At 39.8% G+C, this 12,702-nt stretch overlaps 1 protein-coding gene across 1 annotated transcript in view; it reads left to right on the forward strand.

The window, feature by feature from the left end:
• Positions 1 to 12,702, forward strand: part of ces2b (carboxylesterase 2b) — a 31,846-nt gene that overhangs the window by 15,178 nt on the left and 3,966 nt on the right. Inside the window, exons 14-19 of the mRNA XM_037766976.1 lie at positions 1,542 to 1,689; positions 7,375 to 7,506; positions 11,631 to 11,823; positions 11,912 to 12,053; positions 12,201 to 12,334; positions 12,489 to 12,642. Of these exons, the coding sequence (XP_037622904.1) occupies positions 1,542 to 1,689; positions 7,375 to 7,506; positions 11,631 to 11,823; positions 11,912 to 12,053; positions 12,201 to 12,334; positions 12,489 to 12,642 (903 nt within the window). The remainder of the gene's footprint in view (positions 1 to 1,541; positions 1,690 to 7,374; positions 7,507 to 11,630; positions 11,824 to 11,911; positions 12,054 to 12,200; positions 12,335 to 12,488; positions 12,643 to 12,702) is intronic.

The following is a 12,702-nucleotide window of genomic DNA, read 5'->3' on the forward strand; positions in this document are numbered from 1 at the left end:
GTTGTTGTTGTATTCCATGCATTCGCCACCTCACTGAGCGTGTGATCATTTCAGCTGTGCAACGAAAGCATCCGGATGCACCTCCTCCTTATCAGATGGCCATGTTCCAAGCGGAGAGACAGGGTCTCCTGGAAATGGTGGGGGATAGTGAAGATGTTGATCCTGAAGAGGTTGTGTGAAGATGCTTATAATTAAAACATCTGTACGTAACATGATGATGCTTATAATTAAAACATCTGTACGTAACATTATCTATGCGTATAATAAATATATCTGTATGTAACATTATCTGTAGGTGAACTTAGTTAAGTTCAAAAGAGGGTCTGTTGGATTTATTATACTCTAAAATATCTGTTGGATTTATTATACTCTAAAAATGCATACAAAGGCCTCACTATTGGATGTTTTATGAATAGAGTCAAGGGTGAGAAAAGAGGGGAGTGTGGCAGATGATGTTTTATGTTCCAAGGTCATGAGGACGGAGCCAGAAGGTGATAACGAGGAAGGAGGAATGCAGCAGAGGCATCACGCGTCACACCTCATGACTATTGATATTGTGTAAACCATAAAAGACTGGATCAGGGAGAGCTCGGGGTTCAGACTTCACGAACTGACCCATGCACTGTATGTTGTCAGGGACATGTAGGTTGGATCCAGATATCTGTAAACTCTTTTATTTTACTTATGCAACATTAATTGTTCGGAATAAATTGTATTATTATGCTTTAACCCGTCTGTTTGGAAAATCTCTTTGTCACACAAGATTAACCAACACGTAACTGGGCCTTGACCTCTTGGAGGTAGAAGGCCAGTTCCTTCATTACCTCTACTTCTACTTGATTGTATTAGTGTATAGACTCAGACAAAGAGAGAGATAGACTATCTTTGTTTCATAAATACATACATTCCTTGCAAGCCATTATCCAGTCTAAACACGGTTTTCTGATAGCTAGGCGTCTACCAGTCTGCTAGTGAGATTAGACCCAGTTACTTCATATGTAACACTAGATTTTCTACTTAAAAGAGACATATCTTAAAATACATCCTGAGATATTTCCAACATTTCCTCTTTTGAACTTATTAAAGTTCACCCTTGGCACACTGAAATATCAAAGAACGGTACAATCCTTGTATTATCTGTTCCTGTAACATAATTAAAATGAAATCACACCATCCCTTCTGCGGAACCCTCGGTTTCTTGATACAGAAACTCCATGTTGAGTAACCCTGGCCCTCCCCACGTTCCCTAAACTATAGTTGTTATATGACGGAGAACAAGGAGCACGAAAAGTACTACAACCTTTATATTGTAAAGCAGTAAAAAATAAAAAATAATGGAATATATGTCCACCTGAAGAGTTACCTATTCATTCTTGTAAGCCGTATTTTAACTGTAAAATCAGCAAGACCTTGAAACCTTCTTACCCTGTTGTATCTCTTTCAACTCATTTACATGCAATTTTATTTTACTGGAAATGCAAAAAGTCAACCAGTTACTCAATGTTTTTGACCGTGATGTTGTTATCTCACGTGTCTGTCAGTTGGTCTTCTCTGGTGTCCCTGCAGAGAAGCTTGCATCTACCCCAGGTGCTGTTCCGATGACTGGTGTCCCTGCAGTGAAGCTTGCATCTACCCCAGGTGCTGTTCCGATGACTGGTGTCCCTGCAGAGAAGCTTGCATCTACCCCAGGTGCTGTTCCGATGACTGGTGTCCCTGCAGAGCGATTTCCGGCGGTGTTGGCTCCCCTGTATCGATGCCGCCGGAGATGAGATCGCCTCCTGGTGGTGGACCGTTGGTGGAACTGCACTGTGTCAAGTGCCACCAGACGCAGCCTTTCCCTTTCAGTTGAACCGCTGTGGAGGTCCTTGCTGTCACCTGATGTGGTCCCGTCCAACGTGGTTCCGACCACTTCCTCTTTAACACCTTCAACCAGAGGTGTTCAGGGGGACCCGCCTTGAGTTCTGACCTCTGAGGTGGAGCAGGATAAGGAGCACCTGGACAGGAGAAAGCTGAAACAATAGCATTAACCGACTGATAATAGGGGCGGTACCCAACAGCGGGAAGCACACAGAAAGGATGCAAAGGACCGGGAAAGGGTCTGCCACAGGTAAGCTCAAACGGAGTCAGCCCTGTTGACGAGTTAACAGAAGAGCGAATGGATAATAGAACAACAGGGAGTGCATCAGGCCAGGACATTCCTGTGGTCTTACAGACTTTTAACAACTTCCCTTTAATGGTTCTATTAGCCCTCTCGACCTTTCCCTGCGATTCCGGGTGGTACACCGAGCCATATTTGTGTTCCAGACCCAAAACAGTCTCTACTTCTCCCAAATGTTTGTTTTTAAAATGAGAGCCATTATCAGTCCGAATGAGTTTTGGGAAACCGTGTTTAGGAATGTAGTCATTCACCAGACATTTTATGACCGCTTTTGCATCCTCTTTTCCAGTCGGATAGGCTTCTATCCACCTGGAGAAGGCATCCACTATGACTAACAAAAATCGTTTCCCTCCCACCCGGACACCCATATCCGTGAAATCCATGACCACCTGTTCCCCAGGTCCCTGGGGTTTAGGGTATTTGCCCACCGGTGGTTTGTCTGTAGGTCTGATGTTACACGCTTGACATATTTCACACCTTTGGACATAGTCCACAACAGTCTTCCTTTTCTGCGGGAACCACCACGCATCAAGGGCAAACATCATAATGGCCACACCAGCATGGCATAGCCCATGGGTTTGTTTCAACATAGTTGGAATCCAACTGTTTGGCATAACTGTTTTACCATCCTTTGTCCAAAGTTCTGACACACAGTTAGTGGCACCTGCATCTTCCCAGGCTTTTCTTTCATGCCCAGGAGCGTCCTCCTGAGCCTTTTTCACATCATCTAAAAAGGTACCCAGTTCATCAAACGAATTAAACTGTAACATCATCATACTATTAACAACATAGCCTGCAGCTCCCTTAGCTGCTTCATCGGCGGCATTATTCCCAATGCTTTCCGGGTCACTCCCTTCTGAGTGCCCTTTAACCTTAATCACAGCCACCTTCTCCGGAAGGTGGACGGCAGCCAATAAATCCCTCATGAGGCCTTCATGAGCCATGGATTTATTCCCACTCGTTTTGAACCCTGCCTGAACCCAGCCAGACATGTCCCTGTGTATAGCATTACAAACATAGGCAGAATCAGTAAAGATATTCACAGTTTTACCCTCGGCAATACGAAGCGCACATACCACAGCAGTTAGCTCAGCCGCCTGTGCAGATTGTTTACCCTCCAATGGGGACGCACATAGAGTAACTGGCTGATTACCGGGATTGACAAGTGAGACAACAGCATATCCTGCTTTTAGTCCCTCAGTAGGATGCCTAAAGCAACAACCATCTGTGTAAAGGTCGAGCTGTGGTTCTGGCAGTGGGAGGGCTTCCAGCCCTGGTCTTAGTTTTACAAATGGTTCTGATTTCTCCATACAGGAATGCTTCTCCGCTATTCCTTCTCCCATACCATCTGCCATGTTGCAACCTTCATGAACGAATGACACATTTGGTTTGGAAAGGATCTGTAAGATCTTGGTTTGTCTTAGTGGTGTGAGAGTAAAACACGAAGAGGTGACGTAAGCCACAGTACTATGTGACGTGAGAATGTGCAATGGATGATGCATGACAATGTGTCCGACTTTCTCTACTATTTTAGCTAGGGCTGCTGCATATCTGACACAGGGACTTGCTCTTTGTTCTGGAGTATCCAAAAGGATACTACAATAGTATAGCACCTTTCTTTCTCCTCTTTGTTTCTGATATAGTACACCGTGAGCAGTTGACAGTTGCTCGGATACGTCTAAATGGAAAGGCTGCGTATAATCCGGAAGAGCCAAAGCTGCTGCCGCCGCCATTTCCTGTTTAAGCCGTATGAACCCCTCCTCCCCTTCTTGTGACCATTCTAACTCAGCAGTAAGGTTTCTCATTCCCGCCATAGTGACCATTTGTCGCAACAACTGTGTGTCCCCCGCGTAATTAGGAATATATTGTCTGGAATAGCCAGTTAGTCCTAAAAATGACAACATTTCCTTCACTGTTTGTGGTTTCGGGTGATGCAAAATCGACTCTCTGTGTGCAGGTGACATAGCAGTGCCTTTGGCTGTAATCACTCTTCCCAGGAATGATACCTGCGCTCTGCAACACTGGAGTTTTTCTTTAGAGACCTTATAGCCACAACTATGTAGTCTCAACAATAACGCATGCGTCAAGGACAGACATACCTCGGCCGAGGGTGCTGCCACCAACAAGTCGTCAACATACTGTACAATAAAACATCCTTCCGGGAGTTCCAACCCTTTTAGGTGTTGTCTCAATTCAGCTACTGCGGCGAGGTAAACGCAATTGGCCTGAGCCAGTAAACTGGCCTGCTGTTCAACATGTTTTTTTGCTTTTGCTCGTGTAAATATGTTACTATTTTGGACTCTCTTTAGTCCATCAGCCAACTGAGTCTGCTGTTTTAATACGTACTTCTTTATTGCCGGGGTAACAGCTGCGGTGGAATCCTTGAATGGAAACACTTTAGTTTTAACCATTTCATTATACCAGTCATCTAAATCCTTGGCCTTCTCATCTACCTTCCTCGGACTGAAAGTACAGATGACATTTGTCCGCACCTTGGCCCACTGTTGGCCAAAGGTCAGACCTGTTTTATTACAACCACCGAGTTCCTCACATTCTCTATCAAATTCCCCATCCATTTTATCCCACCCCTGTACAACCTGTGTACCACACAACGTTAGTTCAGGGATAATGCATAAACAGTAGTGTGTTCAGAGTAATTGGGTCGTCATGCCCCCACAACAGATCCCACCTTCACAAGCTTCTACTAACGATTTCTCGTCAGCGGTGTAGGCACGGTATCTGAGGCAGTTTTAAATTTCCTCTGATGACACTATTAATACAAGTTCAGTATATCAGTTAGTACAATTCAGAACATTAATTCATAAGGACTTTAACCTTTTGTGGGCTCCCAGCCCCAGGATCCCAAATCCTCTTACTGTGCGACTATGATGTAACTAATAAAACAGAGAGGAGTACTCCTCAGCAAGAGAGATTAAATTTAGTAATATGCCAATTAGCAGATTTGATTTAACAGGTTCTGCTTACCTTTTGATGTTGTCAGGCCTGTTTTTCTCTCTCACCGAGTCGTCCAGTCTCTGGTCGCTTGCTTCGCTCTTTTTGGAAGATCACGTCGGGGTCACCAATTGAAGGGAAATCCCCTCAGGGATGTCTCACCTTCTGCGTGTTGGTTTGTCTTCTAAGCAGCTACAAGCTCAAAGATAAATCATACACAAGATATTATGTTAGTTAAAGTCAAACAATTTATTCCGAAGATATACTCATCAATAGTTGCACAGAGTTATTACAACAGATCTGGATTCATCAATGTGTCTCTGACGTCACGCAGCACGGAGGTCAGTTCGCAGAGAATGAATGCCTAGTCATTCTTTACACTTGATATTTATGCACCTTTAGGGTCTGAAGGAGGGACAGGGCGTTCTTAATGGGCAAGACCCAGTACTTTTCCATAGCTTTGTTATGTTACTTTTCTTGTGACCTAGATGACCTCTCACTTCTGCTACTTCTGACTCCATTCTACGTTATCCATTCTGCAAGAACACCCTGTTCCCTACCCCCTTCCTCCCTCTGTCCCAGGCTCGATAAGATATAAAGATGACACTTGTACACACATACCATAAATGCTATTACCCAGTCCTACAATTGAATTACTATTACATATAAAACAGATATTCTACATACATTATCCCTTTATTAGTATGATCAATTATAATTCTATGTTCTTACACCCTTATGTTATTTACCTCTACTTCTACTTGATTGTATTAGTGTATAGACTCAGACAAAGAGAGAGATAGACTATCTTTGTTTCATAAATACATACATTCCTTGCAAGCCATTATCCAGTCTAAACACGGTTTTCTGATAGCTAGGCGTCTACCAGTCTGCTAGTGAGATTAGACCCAGTTACTTCATATGTAACACTAGATTTTCTACTTAAAAGAGACATATCTTAAAATACATCCTGAGATATTTCCAACACATGTCAATGTGTATGTGATCAATAAACTAAACCAGACTTATTTTATTGTATCTAATTTTATTCTATTTTATTGTTATTTTATTAATGTAGTTTTTACTTCACACTGTTTTACTACTTTTACCGTTATTATAACTTTTAATTCTATTTTATTGAATTTGTATCATGTTATTGTCTCGTGTGCATTGGTCTGAAATCATCAAACTGTTCAATTGCTGAAATTGTTTGTCTTTTCTGTTATTTTCAGCACTTTGAACTGCACTAAACCTGTATATGGTCCTATATACTAATAAAGTTTGATGTGACCTCTAGTTGTATTAGTTAGGAGTCATGCCCTGTCTCTCAGAGAATTGATTTCAAAATACTCCTGCTGGTTTACAAAGCACTAAATGGTTTAGGGCCAAAATACATTTCTGATCTTCTGCTATGTTATGAACCATCCAGACCTCTCAGGTCATCTGGATCAGGTCTGCTTAGTGGCGTAGTAGTTTTTATGCACCAAATATCTGGAACAAGCTCCCAGAAACCTGCAGGACTTCTTTTAAATCAAAGCTTAAAACTTTCCTGTTTGCTGCTGCCTTTTATTAAACCAGATAATGATCTTATATACTGCACTAGAGCTTTTTACTCTTGTGTGTTATATTCTATTTTAGCTTCTATCCTAGCTTTTATTTTTAGCTTGTTTTTATTTTCTAATCTGTAATGTTTTTATAACTGTTTTAATTATGTCTTGATGTTCTTTTGCACTTTGTTGCAATGTTCTTGAATATTTATGTAAAGCACAACATGCAAAGTCTCTCCTCAGAGTTTATGAAGAACTGAACATATATGATGATGACCCCTAGAGCTATTATGGAAGAGTGCAGTCTTATTATTATTTATTTATTTATTTATGCATTTCTTTTTTTTGTTCCAACTCTTAGTTCTTTTAAAACAAAGCTTAAAACTTTCCTGTTTGCTGCTGCTGCCTTTTATTAAACCAGATAATGATCTTATACTGCACTAGAGCTTTTACTCTTGTGTGTTATACAACATTCTAGCTTCTATCCTACAGCTTTTATTTTTTAGCTTGTTTTTATTTTCAAATCTTTAATGTTTTTATAACTGTTTTAATTATGTCTTAATGTTCTTGAATGTTTATGTAAAGCACTTTGAATTGCCATGTTGCTGAAATGTGCTCTACAATTAAAGCTGCCTATCCTGCATGTAGTATGAAGTGCAGCACCTCCTTGGTCAAATCAGGGGAAAGCTTCTCACCAGGCGTCATTTTGTCTTTGAGCTTCCTCCTCTCTGTACCGAGCAGTGTCGCAACAACCCACACAGAGATTAACCACCATGAAGATCCGAGGAAAACAGACCAGCTTCTTTCTACCCTTTGTTTTATTTCTCCATGTTGCTGCAGACCTGCATGGTAAGTAGGAGACACAACTTCATTTCTTTGCTCAACAACAACAACATCGAGGACAACAACAGCACGCAGTGATTTGTATATGTAGATCTAACAGAAACAGCTATAGTCTGAAGAACACTGAGCAACATCGCCTCTATGCTTTATAGCTCTGATACAGACCACAGGATTTACTGGCTACATAGTTATAGTCTGACTTTAGACCAGTTTAAAAACCTCATTACATGTTTTAAAAATGCATAACAACTATTTAACTACAGCACACCCCTTGTTTACAGTAGCCTTTATTGTTTGTCTTATGCACAGATTCACAGATTAGACATCTATTAAACTTTCACTTTTCAACTTTGAATAATGTAAACTAAACCACAAATAGACATAATACAGGCTTCATCTATTAAACATGTTTTCAACGTTAAATTTTGCTCAGCCTACTCAAGTTATAGTAACTTCTTTAAATGTATTTCTCATAGGACTGAATTTGTTGTTGACTTTATAGGTAACATTATTGACCTACACTGTTAAGAATTTCCACAGTAAAATAACAGTAAAGAACTGGCAGCAGGGTTGCCTTTATGTTACTGTAAAATTAACATTATTATACTGTCGCTGAAATTTACAACTTTGTACTGTTAATGAAAAATACAGTTTGAACTGTTTTTTGTTTTTTTTTATTAATTTCACAGTATTTTAAAGTTAATTTACTGTTTGTTTAAAGATACATTATATAGCTGTTTTTCCACCTTTCTTTTACATTATCTTACTGATTTGTTTTAATGCACTATTTAGGTTGTATTTTTTACGCACATTTTAATAAATATTATTCTTTGCCTAGATGAATAGACTTAGCAGGTTACAGACATAGGAATAGTCACACTAAATACAATTAAAGGCACTTGTTAGGGAAAAAGGCTATAATAGACTTGTTGACACTTTTCTCCAAAATGTCTGTCTATATTTGGCTACAAGCACAGAATGCAAACCATAACAACATGTGAGTGAAGAACAATAAAGCTAATTCACTGATTTTACAATCATAAAGCACTGTTTTTAGCAATAACAGGTTAATACTGTTGAGATCCTGATGTAAATTAACATCAATTGTTTACAGTGTAGCCTCTAACTGTTTATTGTTTGTCTTATGCACATATTCACAGATTAGACATCTACTAAACTTTCACTTTTCAACCTTAAATAATCTAAACTAAACCACAAATAGACATAATACAGGCTTCATCTATTAAACATACTTTCAACGTCAAATTTTGCTCAGCCTACTCACGTTATAGTAACTTCTTTAAATGTATTTCTCATAGGACTGAATTTGTTGTTGACTTTATAGATAACATTCTTGACCTACATGACCAGTAGGCTATGTAAGTAAAAGGTCACCTATTATTCTGGCGAGGCTGACTGTGTTTTAAGGTGAAAACTTTCCAAAGAGCACATCAGGTTTCGAGTTGTAATAACTTACTTTGCTTGAAAGCTGATAACAGGAATTTGGGTGTGACTGTGTGGCGGTACTGAATCAGAAGACTGAAAAACAGTTCCCATCCACATAATAATATAAAATAAAATGCCTTCTTAATAATAATAATGAACAAATGCCTCTTCAATAATGAACAAATGCCTCTATATTAACAAACAATTAAGGAAACTGAAATATTGGTTTGTGTTTTTCCTTTTACCCTCCTTTAAAGTTTTCCCAAATAAAATACACTAAAAGAAATGGGTATAAAGGGTTTCATTGAAAATCAACAAATGAATAGAATACAAAAATACAGCCTGCAGGCGTTAGGCTATTGTAAGGCAAGCCAGATCGTTGCACAAATAGTACCTAAACGTCCCAGTGCAGGTAACCCAATTGGTTGGCACTTAACTTGTTTCCCCAACTAGGAGAGTCAACACTCTCAACAAACAAAACACAAAGATCACAGAATCCCAAAAGGGCCCAAAACAGACCAGAGTTTCTGGTAAAGCTGATAACACATGTTGCATTGAGTGAAGGAGAGATCAGAATGACACTGGGTGTGCAGTTTCCCTCCTCTTTTAAGCCCTACAGAAAGGGCGTCGTTACACCCTGATTGGCCAAGAGGGGAATGCACCAAGCTGCTCTCAACTATCATTTAAGAGCCAGTCCCCACACCCTGCGCAACAGGTGAACTGAATAACCCTCTAATCACTCAGCAACTCAACCAAAAAAACACCAGGGAAAAGGGAAACAACAGCAAGCACCAGAGAATTGGCAGCTGCCACAACTGTAATCAAATACTACTCAGTGGTGTAAAACTGCCAGAATGGAGTAATGTGATAGCCTCTTCTTAAAGGATCAATCTATATGTCTCCCTCTTTTTTTAACAGCCATCATTTCTATTGTGTTAACTTTTTACTCACCAGGTTAGATCAACACAACCTTATAAAGTTATTTCATTCGATCGAATAAAACATTTCATTAATTAATTCATTGATTAATTGCATGATTGTCAATGATAAATTGCAAATTAATTACATTTTTATCTGTTCAAAATGTACCGCAAAGGGAGATTTGTCAAGTATTGAATACTCTTATCAACATGTATATATATACAAATATGCTTGCTTTATGCAAATATATGTATATATTTATTATTGTAAATCAATTAACAACACAAAACAATGACAAATATTGTCCAGAAACCCTCACAGGTTCTGCATTTAGCATAAAAAATATGCTCAGACCATAACATGGCAAACTGCAGCCCAACAGGCAACAACAGCTGTGCTGACCTTTACTCTGACTTGACCCCAAACTGCATGTGATTAGCATAAAGTGGGCATGACTTTAAAGGGGAGACTCGTGGGAACCCATAGAACCCATTTCCATTCACATATGTTGAGGTCAGAGGTCAAGGGACCCCTTTGAAAATGACCATGCCAGTTTTTCCTCACCAAAATTTAGCACAAGTTTGGAGCGTTATTTAACCTCCTTTGCAAGCTAGTAAGACATAGTTGGTACCAATGGATTCCTTAGGTTTTCTAGTTATGATTATATTATAATAGTGTATAATGCCAGTATCTTCTCTCCAGCTTTAAAAATGAGCCCGCTACAGCCTCGGAAAGATCGATTGCGTTAATGTGAAATTAGTGATGTTAAAACGAATTTGCATTAAGGCGTTTTTATCACGTTAACTTTGACAACCTTCTGACCCACTAGAAGTGTGTGGTGTCTGAATCTGCAGAGACCCTGCCCTCCGCCTGTATTTTCTCTTTTCTTCTTATTTTGTTGTGTTTTTCGGGATATTTCTGGGCTTCAGCAATATCATTTTATTTCTTTGATTCACTGCTTTGTTCTCACTAATGGCATTCATTCACTCTGTAACACTTTACAATAAGGTACACAAAAATGTGAGTAGTTACTGGGGAATGAATGAGGTACTAACTGCTAGTGAACCATTAGTTAGTAACTCACAATCAAATTTGATGGAGTAGGTAATGATTAGTTAATGATCTATCTAACTGCTAGTGAAGCATTAATTAATGAGAACCTTATAGAATTGTATAGAGTAGCTAATGATTATAAGACGAGTGAGGAACGATCATGTAATGAGGGACTCCTCAGTAACTACTCCGTATTATGTCTCACTTTACTTGGGGGTGGGGGGGGGGGGGGGGGGGGGGACACAAAAACAGTAACAAATGTTTAAGTAATCAGTAATTAATGAGTTGTTACCAGTTTTTTGTCGCTTATCAGCTGATTCAGAGTTAATCACTAGCGACTCATGACAGTGGTCAGTATGATCAAGTCACATATATTCATGAACTAATCATTATTTAATGATTCATTAATATAGGATCTCCCAGTCTGTTCTCTAGTAACACATCATTATCTACTATATAGTCCTCCTTTAGGAATTACTAGAGAAACACTCATTAACGATTCATCAATTATCGTTTTTTATAACTGATTTGTTCGTCACTCTTTTTATAATCATTAGCTACTGTATACAATTTGAGTGGGAGTTACTCATTAATGAATGGTTCACTAGCATTTAGTTCATTATTTGTTCCCTTATTTTTTACATAGATATATTAATTGAACTGATATTGTGTTACATTATGATTTTGATTCAGTCCTAATATCCTGACAGCACCTGAAGTCCACACAAAGCTCGGGAGCCTGAGAGGTCAGTATGTGAGTGTAAAGGGGAAAGAGACTGGGGTCCACGCCTACCTGGGTATCCCATTTGCCAAGCCACCCGTAGGCCCTGCTCTGAGACTAGCTGCACCCCAGCCTGTAGAGGGATGGGAAGGAGTGAGAGACGCCACCCAGCAGCCACCCATGTAAGTCCTTCATGTGCTTCAGGTGTTGCATACCACACTTGGAGAACTTATGTCCCATATTCACTGCAAAAACATGTCTCTCTTTCAGGTGTGTTCAAAATAAACAGTTTTCTATAGATATGTTTGATAAACTCGGTGTCAAGTTGGCAGAGCTCCCAGACATCTCAGAGGACTGCCTTTACCTCAACGTTTACACCCCTGCAAACAGAGCTCACAATGCCAAGCTCCCAGTAAGTTGCCGCAAGTTTGAGATTCAGCTTTGGATAACTTTGGACATGTTGAAGACGACTTGATTGCTTTTTGAAGAATCCATAATGACAATATGAGTCATGATGTCATGATGTGGAAAAGATCAAGGTCTTTCATTACTTTCCCAGGTCATGGTCTGGATCCATGGTGGAGGGTTTGCTCTTGGGTCAGCTGCAATGTATGATGGCTCTGCTCTGGCTGCTTACCAGGATGTGGTTGTGGTTCTGATCCAGTACCGCTTGGGACTTCTGGGCTTTCTCAGGTAAAACAACTCAAATCACTAAGCACAGTTAGAATGAATATACTATGATTGTATTCTACTAGTTTGGATTTGATCTGTGCCACATGTGAGCAAAAATTCAAAACTGGGTCACTTTTATCTGCTGCTGTAGACTATAATTTTATGCTCTATCCAGCACTGGTGATGAGCACATGTCAGGGAACTTTGCCATGTTGGACCAGGTACAAGCTCTGAGGTGGATCCAGCAGCACATTCACAACTTTGGAGGAGACCTAGATTCAGTTACCATATTTGGAGAGTCTGCTGGCGGAGTGAGCGTATCCCTCCTGGTAAGGATCAATCTGCTGATAAAGCACTTTAAAGGGACTGTTTGTAAGAATCAGAAATGC

Source organism: Sebastes umbrosus, chromosome 4, assembly GCF_015220745.1.
Source record: "Sebastes umbrosus isolate fSebUmb1 chromosome 4, fSebUmb1.pri, whole genome shotgun sequence".
NCBI lineage: Eukaryota > Metazoa > Chordata > Actinopteri > Perciformes > Sebastidae > Sebastes > Sebastes umbrosus.